General features: G+C 37.2%; 1 protein-coding gene and 1 non-coding gene across 7 annotated transcripts in view; one reads left to right on the top strand and one right to left on the bottom strand.

The window, feature by feature from the left end:
- NR3C1 (nuclear receptor subfamily 3 group C member 1) overlaps positions 1–16,485 on the top strand; it is a 95,847-nt gene extending 79,362 nt beyond the window's left edge. For all 6 annotated transcript variants that reach the window (XM_033095911.1, XM_033095914.1, XM_033095910.1 and 3 more), the window contains exons 4-9: positions 41–157; positions 4,102–4,380; positions 5,542–5,686; positions 10,423–10,553; positions 14,708–14,865; positions 15,462–16,485. In XM_033095911.1, coding sequence (XP_032951802.1) covers positions 41–157; positions 4,102–4,380; positions 5,542–5,686; positions 10,423–10,553; positions 14,708–14,865; positions 15,462–15,614 — 983 coding nt within the window. In that variant the 3' untranslated portion in view covers positions 15,615–16,485. The remainder of the gene's footprint in view (positions 1–40; positions 158–4,101; positions 4,381–5,541; positions 5,687–10,422; positions 10,554–14,707; positions 14,866–15,461) is intronic.
- TRNAI-GAU (transfer RNA isoleucine (anticodon GAU)) lies at positions 8,890–8,963 on the bottom strand. Its single transcript has one exon. It is a non-coding gene; the product is annotated as a tRNA-Ile (tRNA).
- Positions 16,486–16,927: the final 442 nt, after the last annotated feature.

Raw genomic sequence — 16,927 nt, 5'->3', positions numbered from 1 at the left:
GACCTGGGAAATTTTAACAGTGTCTTTATTTCCCACATAGGACAACACAATTACCTTTGTGCTGGAAGAAATGATTGTATCATTGATAAAATTCGAAGAAAAAACTGTCCAGCGTGCCGCTATCGAAAATGTCTTCAAGCTGGAATGAACCTGGAAGGTAATGTAAATACCTGAAAGGAATTATCTCTGCATCATCTAAAAAGTTATTTTACTGTGCAGATGTAATAGTTTAGTTATTATACATGTGCTTGACTAGCATAATTTTATATTATTGCTTAGTAAAAGTAGGATTTTTTTAATGAATATTTCATATTTTGCTTAAGTTTATTCACCAGTTCTTACTACTGTATTCAGTATAGCCAGACTACATACTAAAAGAGAAATTATGTAATAATGAAACTTACAGAATTTGAAGCAGCATTACTTTTATAGATCTGCAGAGGAGGAATTCCTCAAGGCAGCATTGGATGGCTTCTGTTATCTTTTTCAAGTAAAGAAGAACCCTGAAACTAGTTCTAAGTTTGATTTTCGTATCCCTTTTGATGAAACAAGTCATATAATTAACATTGACCTCGTCATTTAAAAACTTTCCTCTGCGAAGAGTTTGGAATTCTGCTTTAACTGAAATTGCAAGTTCCATGAAGGTGGTGATCTGATAACCCATGTGCTTCGTATTTGTTGTGATGGAAGCCTTTTATTCAGCAAGTGCTCAGTGAGGCAGGCATTAGACATAAAATTGTGCCTGTATTCAAAGAGTTGACTGTCTAGTTAAGTTACAGAGTCAGTCACAAAACGAACAGAGCCACAGAGCAAGAGGAGGGTCACCTAATTCTGTTCTGAAAGAAGCAACATTGAATTTTTAATCTAGAAAAGCTGAATAGGAATTAGGTGAAAATAAGGGCAGGGAAATGAACAGATTTGTATTTTGGAAAGACTAGTCTTGGTTAGAGAGACCAATTAAACAACTGGAGAACTCTAGATAAGACACAGTGATTGACATGAGAGGAAGAATGGGAACCATGTGTTTCTTTTGATAGAAGTACCATCTGTCCCCGAAAATAAGACCTAGCTCTAATGCATCTTTTGGAGCAAAAAGTAATATAAGACCCTGTATAGTATTGTATTATATTATATAAGACCAGGTGTTACATTATAGTAAAATAAGACTAGGTCTTATATTAATTTTTGCTCCAAAAGACGCATTAGAGCTGGTAGTCCGGCTAGGTCTTATTTTCGGGGACACACGGTACTAACTGTTGGTGCTATCTAGCACACACTGGATGTGTATCTAAATATAAAGTAGATTTAAGGGTGCCACTACAGATAGATACTAAGTAGCACATATGTAGTTGATAATGTGTAGAAAATTTGAAAGGCTTTAAAAAATCTTAGAGTTTTTTTGTATATGTGTGGTTTGAGTGTTTGTTTTCTAATTATTGCAGTATGTATAAAACCTTTATTTGGAGTAGGTATGTGTGTATGCCAGAAATGTCTGGCGGACCATAATACTTTAAGAACAATTCATGCTTATTTTTTTTAACAATCTTTAGAAATATTCTCTTGCACATCCTAAGCCAGGTAGTTTCATGCCGGCCCCAGAGTAACTTTGCAGACGCAATCAGCTCTCCCAGCGCAGTTCCCTCCATAAATGTGCCTCAGTACTGCAGGTGGTGTATTTTGATACTGTTGCCCCATAGCAAGTAATTCTCAAGATTTATTTTAAGGCAGACTTCTTCACTGCCTACCATTTGAACACAGATAAAATTTTTAATGGTGATCCCAAATGTTTCAGATTTCATTTTAAGGTGTATTGTAACCATTCCAAAATGCAGCTTTATTTTTGGTATAGAGTCAAGTGGAACTTGGAGGCGGATGACATTATCAGATTTCATACCTGATACTTTATTAAGAGAGAAGTGGAGCTATCAGACTCATGAACACTTCAGTAGAGATCATATGTTGACTGCGAATCTGTTTGCTTCAAGGGGCCAGGAACTTTGTGTGGAGTAAAAATCTTAACTAATTCAGTTAAGAACTCCTTACTAAAATTACATGAAAACATTACTCCGTTTTCTTGCTCTAGTCAGTCCAACACAGTTGGGTGTGCTTTTTGAGCTTGATTCAGGAGCCTGCGTTCCTTCATTTAGGACTATAACCAAATAGTAAAGAATTAAATACTTACATTTGGAGCCATAGAAGATATTTTAGAGTCCTCCAGCTTGTCATTATCCTTTCGTCTTTGTTTTAATGTGGGATGTAGGAACACATATTCTAGACAATTTAAAGCTATGGTTAATTGAGGTTTTGACAGTACTATTTCAGTATATTGATGTGAGCCATGCATGTTGTTTTATTGTGTCAACATTCCATGATTTTGAGATCTGGGTTTCAGTAGGAAGCCTTCAGTTGTTTCTTACTGAACCCCCATAAAGGGTTCCCTTATGCATAGGAGTTCTTCTTTTTTTAAACTCTATCACTCCTTTATGGACTAGTATTCTCTGAATTCAAAATATTCTAAAACCGTATTCTACCAGTTGAGGTACTGACATTTCTTATAGCACTGAATGTGTGCCAGGAACTGTTCTAAGCATCTTACATATTTTACCAGATTTAATTCTCAACCACCCTATGAGGTAGGTACTAATATTATTCTCATTTTACAGAAGAGGAAACTAAGGCCCAAGGAATAACTTGTACAGATACCTGAAATTCAAGCATGTTGGTTTCAGATTTATGCTCTTTACAAAATATGCCATACTGTCTCCAACAGAGCATAGTAAAACAAATTAGATCTGTCCTGATCCTGATCCGGATCATATTTCTGTTTTGAAATGCTAACTAAAAAGCCTTAAAATGTCTCAGTACCACATTCAGCACAATAAGTAAATGGGACCATTCTACTGATGTAAACGACAGGCTTTTTTTCTCCCTAACACTGGACATTGAGATATATAGTTCCTGCCACCATACCTTTCCTCCACAAACTATTCTGTCACTTTAGGGACAGAAGATCTAATCCTTATTTTAAAGGTGATTAGGATATACTTTTTCCCTGAGCAAAATGGTTGGCATCTCTGGTAACGGAGGCATGTTCATTTCTTCATTTCAGTTACATGCCTTGCCCTTCCTTGGAGTTCTGAGTACTTTACAAATGCTGTAATTCTGTGCTCGCTTTGGCAGCACGTATACTAAAAAAGAATATATAATTTTTATTTATCACTAAAACAGAGTATTAGTGTGTTTACTAAAATATGTACAGAACCCATGGTGTAATGTGATTACACGGTTCCAGACTAAGTCAGAGATAAAAGCTTTAGTTACTTTATTATGTAATATGAAAATGGATGCTTTAGGTTTATAGAATCATCAATATAACTCTAATAAAGGGAAATGAATAATTTATGTGAAGAAATGTAAAGTTTTTCTCTAATCTCTCCAAGTGTTTTTACTTCCTAGTAGTACCCATCATTACAGGTTATTTGTTTTCTTAAAAATGAATTTTTCTGTTGTTAGAACTAATACTAGCTTTGGCATGTGATCTACTGTGTAATCTTCCTATCTTGATAAGAAGGGGACTTTGTGTAAAGGTATTATAAATAGTATATATATATATATCTTCACTATATACATCCCCCCCCATAATTTAGATTAACCCTTAGACAGATTTTCTAGTCTGGTATTACAAGCTTAAGTTCTATCTTTCAATTGATAGTAAAAGTAGTTTGTCTTACATACCAATGAAAATTTTGATTTTGGATTGAAAGTGAGACAGAAATTAATTTATGGAAGTGATTTGTTTAGATCGCTTTAACATAGTACTGTAAGACACTTAATTTTGTAGAAAGTATAACTGTAATAAAAATAAAGTAACTGGCTTATTTGTAGAGGAAATTAATATAGGAATAGGTTTCTTTGTCCTTTGCTTTCAGAAAAAAATGTTTTTTTCTCTTATTCCATGTCACTTTATCATAATTACTAAATAAAACATTTCTCCTCTTTCGATCTAAATAGTTTCAGAAATTAAAATGCCTCTTGAATAAAGTGTTCTACCTACACCTTCCCATTGCAACTCATTTCTGTGTATTTTTTAAATACCCACAGCTCGAAAAACAAAGAAAAAGATAAAAGGAATTCAGCAGGCCACTGCAGGAGGCTCCCAAGAAACTTCTGAAAATCCTGCTAACAAAACAATAGTTCCTGCAACATTACCACAGCTCACTCCTACCCTGGTGTCTCTGCTGGAGGTCATTGAACCTGAGGTGTTATATGCAGGATATGACCCCTCTGTTCCAGATTCCTCATGGCGAATCATGACCACACTTAACATGTTAGGTGGGCGGCAAGTGATTGCAGCCGTGAAATGGGCAAAGGCGATACCAGGTAAGATGCAAAAGATGACACAGCTAAGGCACAAACCTTTGTATTTTCCTTTTTTAAAATTATAATTGACATGCAATATTGTATTACTTTCAGGTGTACGACACAGTGATTCTACATTTTTATACCTTACGATGTGCTCACCACAATATGTCTAGTAATCTTATCTGTAACCATACAGAGTTATTTAAGATATCATTGACTCTTTTCCTGTGCTGTACGTTACATCCCCGTGACTTATTTTATAATGAAATTAGTACATCTTATTCCCCTTCACCTTTTTCATCCATCCTCCACCACCCTGGCAACCACCAGTTTGTTCTCTTGTATCTATGATTTGTTTCTTAAACAAAAACACTCTGGCTCTTTATTATCCGGGTCCCATGGTGGATATTGTTTCTTATACTCAGTTCTGGGGAAGAGCCAGGTAAATATGGGAGACTCTGTAATAAAACTTTTCAGATTACTTAGAGCACAGTCATTTCAGATAGGACAATATAATAGAAGAACTAGAGTTGCAAACTTCTTTTACAGTTAAGTAGGGGAAGAAAATGTGTTTTCCTTCAATGTATCACTTTTTACATTCAGGTGATTTGTAAAATTGGAAAACAGTCAGGCATGGTGACACTTTGTCAAAATGTACTGAGTAGAATGATTTCAACGCTTCACTCCATAAAATGGTACACATTTAATGTAAATTTTAATCTAATTGTTACGAAATAAAAGTTCCCCCATTGGAACTTAATGTGGAACAGCATAGGTCCAGGGGGACATTCACAAGCTTATGTTCACACACATAGTTAGAGGCAGAACGAGGATGAAGTGACCTGACCTATCAGTCCTACCAGGTCAAGGGGGAGAGAGGTCTGAATACCAGGGGAAATTTGTTTGTTGACTTAATTGAATGAATACTGTCCTCAGCCCGGACTCTTGGCTTGCTCTTTTACTTGACTGGGCAAAAGGTGACAAAAACTGGTTTGTTTTTGAACTTTGAATGCTTTTAAAAGGCACTGAAGTCTTATACATGTCACACGACAAAGGAGAACTGAGCCCACTTGGTGCTCCATTTCCTCTATCTGTTAGGGGGTCCCCCAAAAAAAGGCTAGTTCGTATCTGGTCTGGTATCACCAGCTTATCCTGACACCTTTATTTCTCTTAATTCAGGCTTCAGGAACTTACACCTGGATGACCAAATGACTCTACTGCAATATTCATGGATGTTCCTCATGGCATTTGCCCTGGGATGGAGATCATACCGACAAGCAAGTGCAAACTTGCTGTGTTTCGCTCCTGATTTGGTTGTTAATGAGTAAGTCATTTGTGAGTCATTTTCCCTGTATTTCTAAGGTATTTTTAAGCAGCTGATGTTTTCCTGGTGCACAGCTGCTATTGTGATCATTCAGGACTGAGTCGGTGCTGCCAGCAGCTATCATGTGGCCTCATTCCTGTCCTAGGACCTACTTAAGGACGTTACTGAAACAGTGAGCATCTCTGGGGCAGTACAGTCCGCAGCAAGTAAAAAGGAACCTTGTGGTGGCGTTGTGTTAATTACATAGCCCTATTGCAGAAAGGAAAAGGAGCATGACACAGTTCCATTCTGGTAGATATCACTGCTGGAGGGACATTCCAGCGAGGCTGAGGGCAGGCGGTGCAGCCAGAGAAAGAGGTGTCCCCACGTGGGCCTCCACACTGTTTGTGACTTAGAAAGAACACAGGCACGAGAATTATTTTTTTAATTGGGAGAGAAGCAACCAAGTATAAATGAGCCCTTTTCTGGCCTTCTAGGCCCACGCTCTATCGGGGAAATATGTCAGGTGTCCATTCCCTCTTACCTCATTGCACTGGTTTCCGAACTCATTTTCTGCTTCCGGTGTCTCCTCCATCGTGTTGCCTCGTTTTTCTTCCTAAAACAGAGTTTGATCACATCACTTATTTCCCTAGCACACAGATGTCCTGTCTCCTCACTGACCGGCCAGTACACAAGCATGCTTTTTGGCTTTCCAGAACCTGGCCTCCCTTTCTCTCTCATTGTCCTCACATACTCATTGCTCCCACTCACGTGACCCATTCTTCAAACATTCGATGTTCACGTCACCATATAAGCCCTCCCTGCTATATATCCCAACCAAGCTCTTAGCACTGTCTACTTTTGATTACTACTTTTTGTGCCCACAGCTAATCTCCTTTACTAGAATATGAACGGAGTTCACGCACACACATACCCATGGTCTGAGCAGAGTGAAAAAAGAGGATTTGTGTTTGTGTGAAAAAAGATGGATATTTATTTAACTGTGCGCTCTGGGTATTTACTGTTGACAGGGGTTCAAAAAAAATTAATGAAATCTTACACCACAGTACTGGAATAATAGTCCCATTATACTCTATGTGAGTCAAGCATCTTTAGTAGTTTGTGTTCAGAAGTGGATGCCATATTAAAAGTAACAGTGACAACTTTAAATGTCTAAAGCAGGGGTGTCCAAACTTTTTTCAACGTTTTTCACCAAGGGCCATATGTGGTAAAACACACAAACAGCCGGGCCACTCACTCGAGGTGAAGTACGTATTGCCTCACCTGGTTTATTTAAGTAAACTAAATATATTTTTGGAATTTGCTGCGGGCCAATTAACAATGGATCATGGGCCGCAGCTGGCCCGCGGGCCGCAGTGTGGGCACCCCTGGTCTAAAGGGACAAGGAGTTTGGAAATTAACATCAGTTGATGAACGGGGGATATTTGGAGGAAAACGAAAAGGAGACTTGAGAGCAGAAGATAGCCTAGATATGCTCTGCAAAGATAAAGCAAACATATTATCTCTTGGGAGTGCCAGGCTTAAAAATAATGGTAGAAGTTACAGAAAGTGTCTGAGCTGAGTGTTAAATGGGAGGGCCTGCCTTGTGATGTAGTAAGCTCGCATGATTGTAAGTGTTTTAGTGGAGACTGGATGATACTAGCTCCAGATATTTTAAAGGACATTCTTAGGTATTATGCAAGAAGCTGCAAGTAGGGAGGTAATGCTAGATTCAGAGCAGATCATTTTTGTACTACTACTAGGTAATTCCAAAACTATGATCTGGCAGGATAAATGGGAACTATCCAAAGCAGAGATTTCAGGTATTCTCCAGTGGGCTGCTGGACTACTCGGTGTTTCTCTGTGGTGCTACTTACCTTCCAGCACAGTACTCACTCAGTGGTATATGACTACTTACCAAGTGTCCAACACTATATTAGGAGTTTGATCTGTAACAATGAACACAATAGATGAAGCCCCTGCTAATAATCGATGGGAAAATCAAATAAATGACCAACATAATTTTTGTCATGATACAATACTGTGACTGAGGGGCAAGGAAAGGGCTATGTGCTACGTTAGATTTGGGGACCACAGAAGATCTGTCTAAATAGTTGAGCATTAAATAAAACAAGCTGTGAGAAAGGTAGGGCATTCCAGCCTAAAGAAATAAGTGTGAACCTTGGCATGTGTGAGGAACTAAGAGAAAGTCACGGAGGATATTGTATGAGTTTAGAGAAATGGACAGGGGTCAAGCCAAGCAGAACCTGTAGGCCATGATACAGAATTCAGATTTTATTCTAGGAGCAAAAATAACCAGGGAAGTGTTTCAAAGAGGGTAACATGATGGAGAATGGATTAGAGGGGAACAAATACTCATCATACCCTTAATACCGTGTTTCCCCAAAAATAAGACCTAGCCGGACAATCAGCTCTAATGTGTCTTTTGGAGCAAAAATTAATATAAGACCCGGTCTTATAGTAAAAGAAGACTGGATCTTAAAGTAAAATAAGACTGGGTCTTATGCTCCAAAAGATACATTAGAGCTGATTGTCCGGCTAGGTCTTATATTTGGGGAAACACGGTATGTTGCCTGGTACGTATTAGTGAAGAACTACAAGTATACCAGAGAACAAGCCAGACAAGGTTCCTCACCTTTATTGCTTACACACTAGCTGGGGAGACATACATAACCACCAAATAAAATAATTCGGACTCAAAGTTTTTACCAGAGAGAGGTCTGTTGCTGATAGAGTGGCTAATGACTCCTTGGAAGAGGTGTCATTTGAACTGAGTGAGACCTGCAAGAGAAAGACCAAGCCTCAGAGTGAGAAGTAAGAGGGCAAGAGGCATCTGACATGTATATGCTGCCATGTGCGTATTCCAAGAAAGGGCCACATCTCTGTCCTCAGCTAACACGCACTGCCACGTGCTGGGCCAAACCAGATCTCCACACAGACACACTCCAGGTATCTGTGTCAGAGAAAGAAGTCACCTTGACTGTTGCCAAAGAGAGGACAATTCAAACCACTGCATCACAATTTAACAAGCTTCTAATTGTATGATCAAATTTTAAATTATCTGATAAATATATGTAGTAAACTCAAGGACATTTAAACTCTTTAAATATTTGTTGCTTATTTCAGAATCCAACCATGCTTATTTATATTTTGGAGCTTGTCTTTTTTTTTGTTTTTTTTTTTAAGGAGGGCACAGCTCACAGGGGCCCATGCAGGGATCGAACCAGCAACCTTGGTGTTATCAGCACCACACTCTAACCAACTGAGCTAACCAGCCACTCCCCACCCCCAACCATGCTTACTTAAGAGTCACTTTCTTAAAAAGCAATTTGAAGTCATTCAATTGTGATTAAAACTTAACTGACACTTATATGAAATACCAACTTATCCTTTTATAAAATTTATCGAATTCAGAGTTTTTTATTTTGGCAACACTCAAATTTAGATTTAAACAGCGTAACCTGATCATGCCACATACGTTCCTTACATAAAGTAGGAATTACAGAAAAAATTTTCTCTCAGCTCTATTGGAGGATAAATGGCTCGTGCAAACAATAGTTTTGAAGAGGCCATTCTGACTTCACATTCTTTGTGCATATAAGCTGGGCAGGCCTCCTGTGCTTTTCTTTTAGCTTCCATGCTGCTCTGGTATCTTTGATAGGCAGATTTGGGGTTTCAGAAAGTGTACATTCAAGTTCTGACCATCTAGGTAACTATAAAGCACTGTCTCATCATTTCCTTAGGTCAGAATGTTGTGGAAAATACTGTTTTTCTTACATCCAACTAGAATGATTTTTTCACTCTACTACACTATAACTTTGTCTATAACTACCATGTATAAGAGACTAAAGGAGAAAAAGATACTTCCCAGAAAAGGAATGCTTAATTGCTGTTGAGGACCGGTGCCTCTTTGGGAAGAGATTTTAAATTTGAAGAGTCATGTGAACGCCTCTGTAATCGCTTTATCAGTATACAATTCATGTCTGATGTATTTTAACCCTTTTATTTTTTCTGTTAAGTCCAAGATTACTTTTGGTTAGAAACTTGGAAGTATTTTAAAAACCATGAACTGGGCACAGTTTCAGGCTCTTAGTGTCCTTTAAAACATTAGGAAACTTTAGAGATCTATTTGAAAATTGTAGATGTGATAATGACTGTTGAGAATCCTAACTGACAATTCACTTGGTACCTTTAGTTAGAAGTGTATTCAGTCACACAGTGTCTGTCAGAAGCAGATTTTGGGATATCAGAAAGCCTGGAGTCGAATTCTAGTTCTGACTTTCTGCTTAACTATAAACAGTATCACTTACAGTTGCTTTTAGAATGGAATGCTGTGGGAAAAAAAGAAAAAAAAACCTTTTGATTTTTAAATGGTAGGCTCTAAAACTGTGGTCTAGTTGGCTATATTCAAATGTTACCATAAAACATTGATTTAAATGAGCAAGTGGTAATAAATTCTGCACAATAAATAATACATGGCATGTACAATAAAAAAATAATTTCTCCAAAGTAAAATCAGGTTGTTTCAATCGTCTCTTTAGATGCTCTAAACCCAGGAACAAGTTTAAGGAAAGTTTTCCAAAATTCTGATCTGTGGGGAATTAGCACTCATAGTAATAGTCAGGTTTTTCTTTATGAGTTCAGCTTTGCAAAATAAAACAACAACAAAAAAATGTACTTTTTTGGAACAAGCACTATTTCTTTCTAATTCAAACACTGGTATTTGTCTTCCACAGGCAGAGGATGACTCTCCCCAGCATGTATGACCAATGTAAACATATGCTGTTTGTTTCCTCTGAGTTACACAGGCTTCAGGTATCTTATGAAGAGTATCTCTGTATGAAAACCTTACTGCTTCTCTCTTCAGGTTTGTAGAACACCTATTCACTTCTAAATATGTCAAAAGCATGAAATAAAGAAACAAAGGTTCATTTGTATGCGTAGCACTAATAATTATGCCAAGTCTACTGCTGTCTCCTGCTAGTCAGATAGATTTTCATAAATGTGCCATTAGAAAAGGCACAGCCAATGATACCGAGATGTGGACAAATAGGGTATGTGAGCTGCACAGGGGTCTCTGTTAATCTGGGTTATGTATAGATTTCCTCCTCTCTTCCTGAGACCTTTGGTGACGCCTCTACAGGAGACAAGACACACCCTCCAGAAGGTGTGACTATTAGAGGATTGCTTAATGCAGCGTTGGAGTTGGACTGTTAGGCAGATGTATTCTATCTAGAAAACAGCAACAAGGGTTTATAAAACAATCTTCAAAGTTTAGATCAAGTTACTGGTATATAAACTTCAGTGAGACTACTTTCAGCTAGCAAAGGCGTTACTTAGTTAAAATTAGAAAGCTTTTGAAGAATACAAAGTATCCTGTCTGTATTAGTGAAAATATGGCATTTTAAAGAACTAATAAAAGAAAAATGTGAACCAGTAGGTATTATAAATTTTAGGCCATTCCAGTAAAAAAATACCATTTCCATATACAATAAGTACATTTACAATTTTAAAAGTCTGTTCCTTTAGTAACTGCGGTTTCAAGGTTGTCAGATAACTTTAAGCTGCGGATGTTGCAGTAACTCCTCTTTCACACTCTTTTTGTTCTACATAAAGTTGTTTCATGTTCATGGATTTAAGGAGTATTAATATGAAATCAAAGCAAGAGAATTTTCCACAACCCATTAAAAGCACGTAAAGGTAAAGATTATTGCTAGAGACTCTTTAAAGGTTACCTGCAGCAGTACACTTGTTAAAGAAGTGAGCTTGGTATTACTTGAGTAAACGAAGTTCTGATCATGATTTTGATTGGTAATATCCAGGTATAAGTCAGGGTCAAGATACGAATCAATTTTATAATAAGTAGAAAAATGATGGTTAAAGTTTTATACATACCAGACTCACTGAGCTAGATGTATAGGGAATCATAAGGAGGAAAATATGTACCTTAAGATATAATTAGACTTATACTACTCTGATAGATTACTGGTATAGTACCCTAACCTCCCACTAAAAAGACTGGACTAAAACCTAAATGCAGGCAGGAACCCAAAGGGGGTAAGCTGTACTCTGAAGCTAGCTTTTTCTTACAATTGTTAAATGCATGTGTGTGGTTATGTATGTAAGTAAATGAACAAGAGGATGAAGAGGCATGACTGAGGGAAGTAACAGTGCGTCAGAACTTGAAATTTTCATGTCATAATGAAAACAGCATTTATTTGTACAGCATAGCACACTGCGGTAAATGAATAAGGCAACTTGCAACCAGCATAGCAAATCATTCTCTTAACCCATTCACAGGACACCACCAGCTGAAAAACAGCTCTGGCCTAACATAATCATCAGAGATCCAAAATGAAAATGATCGACAACAGGAAAAGACATTTAAAAGTTTTCAGGCATTTATCTCTTTGTATAAAGACACCAAACCCTATTATCTAGGCAGTACAATGAATTCCACGTAGTATATTAATAAAATCCAGCTGACTGAACAGAAAGGTTAACCAGAAAATCACTGAACAGGCAGAGAAAAAAATCTTCAAAGGAGAGGCAATTTAACGGAACAGCAACCGAGAAAAATGGAATGATGTTTTTCAAAATGGTAAGGGAAAAAAATGAAATGAAGATGGAGTTCTAATAAGTAAACAGCTTGGGAGTTATCACACTTACCCTCACAATAAGAAAAAGCTGAACATACTGAAATCAGTGACTTTTCTTAGAACCATTAGAGAACTGATGTCATAAGGTAAACCGCCAGCTCAAAATCGAAACAGGCAAATACAGAGCAGCACAGACAAGGTCAGCTTCCTGGGGACAGCAGCTTCTAGAGCCAGGAACTGGTAGGGACACTTAATGGTAATTTTGATAAATCCTGGAGACCAAAAGAGGAATAGCTGGAGAGTTAAAAAAACTCTTGGGATCCAGTCTTGGGGGCACATACGTCCTTGGCGTTTACCTCCAGAAGCTCGACCAGGTTCTCATGGTCTGACACCAAAAGCAAAAATTAATGAGTGGGACTACTTCAAACTAAAAAGTTTCTGCACAGCAAAGGCAAGCTACCCAATGGGAAATACTGAAAATTATGTATTTGATAAGAGGTTAGTATTCAAAACACACCAAGTACTCATACAACTGAATAACCAAAAAGCAAACAGTCCAATTAAGAAATGGGCAGAAGACCTGAAAAGACATTTTCCCAAAAACAACATACAAATGCCTAACAAGCACAAGTGGTTAACTTCACTATCAAATCCAAACCACAATGAGGTATCACCACACAGCTCTTAGAATGGCTGTCATCAACAAGTCAAGAAAGAAGTGCTGGCGAGGGTGTGGAGGAAAGGGAAGCCTCCCTCACGTACTATTGGTGGAAGGGTAAATGGGTGCGGCCACTATAGACAACAGTATGGAGGTTCCTCACTCAACAGGTTAAAAATAGAATTACCATACGACCCATTAACTCCACTTCTGGGTATTTGCCCCAAAAAAATGAAAACACTTAGAAAGATAAATGTACTCCCATGTTCATTGCAGAATTATTTACAATAGCGAAGACATGGAAGCAACCTAAGAGTCCATCAGTGGGTAAAAGAATAAAGAAAATGTGATACGTATACGTGTGTGTGTAATGGATTATTCAGCAATGAAAACGAATGAAATCTTGCCATTTGTGACAACATGGACAGACAACCTTGAGGGAATTACGCTGAGTGAAATAATTAGTCAGAGAAAGACAGATACCACATGATCTCAATTACATGTGGAATCTAATAACAACAATAGAAAAAAAAAAGCTCATGAATTCACAGAACAGACTGGTGGATGCCAGAGGCAGAGGGTGGGAGAAATGAGTGAAGTGGGTTAAAAAGTACAAACTTCCAGCAATAAAATGAAGTTAGGATACAGTGTACAGCATGGTTACTGTATTGTATATTTGAAAATTGCTAAGATAGTAAATCTTAAATTTTCATCACAAGAAAATAAGGTTTTTGTAACAATGCATGGTGATGGATGTTAACTAGACATTGTAGTGATCATTTTGCAGTATATCCAAATATCTAATCGTTATGTTGTATACGTGAAACTAAGATATCATGTTTTAAAAAATAATTTTAATCCAGTGAGAAAGACAGAGAGGGAAACAAATCCACAGGGCAAGTATGAATTAAATTAAGACTTTTTGCTCTGAAATCCACTGCTTTTCCTCTATGTTCTTAAAAGTCCTGAAATCCAGAAACCTGCCTCACTTTGCTTAAATTTTGACCATCAAATCCTTTTTTCCTCTAACCATGATTAACACAGAGCTCGAGTTGCTAGGGATACACTTTGAGAAATGTAACACTCTGCAAAAGTCATAATCTCTAAGATTAAATGAAACCATGATTAACTATTCACAATTCTTACTAGTATCAGTTTTTGAAGAGTAATTAAAAAATTGATTTTACATCAATTTTATGATGCAGAATCCATGTGATGTTTTCTCTATTTCTAAGTACGTAAGGGAAGGCAGATAGTTCCCAGTAAGCATACATATATGCTACGTTAAAAAAATTTTTTAAGTCAAGTTTCTTTTTAGATTGGAATTCATATCAACTCAGTATGTTAACACATTAATAAAATGTATTTAAGGTTCTAATTGGTGAGATCACAGATATTCCAAGGTGGACTCAGAGGAATAAACACTGTTGCTGAAGCCTTCTATATGTCTGTAACTAGAATTAAATTGAAGGGCAGAATGACAGTCACTATTTGGTCTTTAAACCAGCTCTGTGAACTAGAAAGGAAGGTGTCATCACCAGCTCTGGTTTTACAGATGAGAAATAAAGTGATTTACCCAAGGTTAAGTCCTCCAATTTCCTATTATTATCCCATATTCTCTTGGCTGTAGTTTCACGGTCCTTGCTTATTTTAACAGTGCATTAAGAGCATATAGACAAAGTCATGAAGTATGCTATTAATAAGACTTGCATTTATGAAAAGTTACCACAAAATTCTCTAATTGACTATATCTTAATCTTTTAGTTCCTAAAGAAGGTTTGAAGAGCCAAGAGCTATTTGATGAAATTAGAATGACCTACATCAAAGAGCTAGGGAAAGCCATTGTCAAGAGGGAAGGAAACTCCAGTCAGAACTGGCAGCGGTTTTATCAACTGACAAAACTCTTGGATTCCATGCATGAGGTAAGTAAGGGTCACACACAAATCTACATATCAGAAGAATTTTCTGGGATATAAAGTATGTTCTAATTAGTGTATATAATTATACACCAAGAGTTGATTTTGTTTTGTTTTTTTTCCATTTGTGAATGCTGATGGTTTTGGCACAAGCTGTGAACCTGTTTGGCACATATTTTTCCATAAGGCCAATTACGAGATTTAATTTCATCTAATCATGTGCATATAACATCATGATGCTACTTTGACAATTTAACAGCACTGTTATTTAAAATTTAGAATTCCCTGTTTTTGCATGATTAATCCAAAGTGAGAATACATCCTTCATATATGTTGGTACTGCAGTTCATCACAAAACACTTTTAATTCCATATAATCTTACATACAATTTAAGGTATTCAAGATGTCTTTGATTTTTACTTAAAACTTCTTTTTACTTAAAACTTCTTTTTACTTAAAACTTCTTTTTACTTGAGGAATTCCAGCAGAGATTAGTCAGATATTCTATCCAGGTCAAATGTTTAACAAAAGAGAGAGGCCGAAAAGTAGGAGATGTCCCTAAAGTTTTTAAGATTAATCATTTACTATATCTTCTCTTGCAGGTAGTTGAAAATCTCCTTCACTATTGCTTCCAGACATTTTTGGATAAGACCTTGAGTATTGAATTCCCAGAGATGTTAGCTGAAATCATCAGCAATCAGTTACCAAAATATTCAAGTGGAAATATCAAAAAGCTTCTGTTTCATCAAAAGTGACTGCCTTAATAAGAAAGGTTGCCTTAAAGAAAGTTGGCTTTATAGCTTTTATTGTACAAACTATCAATTTGTCCTATAGTGGTTTTGTTGTTTTAGTTTTCCTTTTTTGTTTGTCTGGTTTTTGTATTGTTTTAAATACGCACTACATGTGGATTATAGCGGGCCAAGATTTGGCAACAGAAGCAGTTGAGCCATCACTTTTCAGTGTTGGGAAAAGTGGAAATTGATAGTTCGTGGGTCCCGGAAATTAGAAACGATGTGGGGCTGATCTCCACTGTCAGAGAAGGACGGCACCCAAACCACCAGTGCCCAGTCTGCGTCATGAACTTTCTGCTCAGACTTTTCACAGTTGGCTGGGCAAAACTTTCTAGACTTTCTGTTGGTGTATTTTCCCCTGTATAGTTAGGATAGCATTTTTGATTTATGCATGGAAACCTGAAAAAAGTTTACAAGTGTATATCAGAAAAGGAAAATTGTGCCTTTTATAGCTATTACTGTCTGCTTTTAACAATTTCCTTTATATTCAGTGAACTACGCTTGCTCATTTTTTCTTACGTAATTTTTGTATTCAAGTTATCGTACAGCTGTTTAAGATGGGCAGCTAGTTCATGGCTTTGCTAAATCAACCTAAACATGAATCTTCTGTGTGAAAATGGGTTGGTGCTTCTAACCTGATGGCACTTCGCTGTCAGAAGACCACAAAAATTGACTCAAACATCCAACAGTGTCAAAAAGGATCATATTTTGTATATATCTGATTCAGTAAGGAATTAACAGGTTGTGCAAATTAACCATCCCTAACTGGTATAGAGCACCTAGTCCAGTGTGACCTGCTGGGTAAACTGTGGGTGGTGGTTGCAAAAGACTAATTTAAAAAAAAAAACAAAGGAAAACAAATAAAAATAAACATACAAAAAACTACCAGGAGGCCCTGTTTGTACCTACTGCCCTATCTCTGCAGTGATCAGATGGCACGAAAGTTGATAAGCTGTCTTTCAGGACCTTTTGTTGTAGTTTGTGTAACTTCTTAAAAGTTCCAGATAACCAGCTGAAACACAGCTGAGAGATTTTAATCAGACCTAGTAACAATTTCTCTCACTAAACTTGACTCCCCAAAATCAATCTCTATATATGGCAAAAGTGGCAGGACCCCCATTTTCACATTCCCATCTGTCAACAATTGGTCTAGCTTTCCTGGTGACACAGGAAAGCTCAGCTACTGATCTCTGTGATTTAGAACTGTATGTCAGACCTCCGTGTTTGTAAAACCACACACCCCTCATCCCTGTGTGTGCCATCGAATTTAATGAAAA

The sequence above is a fragment of the Rhinolophus ferrumequinum genome, chromosome 24, assembly GCF_004115265.2.
Source record: "Rhinolophus ferrumequinum isolate MPI-CBG mRhiFer1 chromosome 24, mRhiFer1_v1.p, whole genome shotgun sequence".
Lineage (NCBI taxonomy): Eukaryota > Metazoa > Chordata > Mammalia > Chiroptera > Rhinolophidae > Rhinolophus > Rhinolophus ferrumequinum.
Note: the sequence above shows the minus strand (reverse complement) of the source record. Positions and strands in the feature narration are given on the sequence as shown.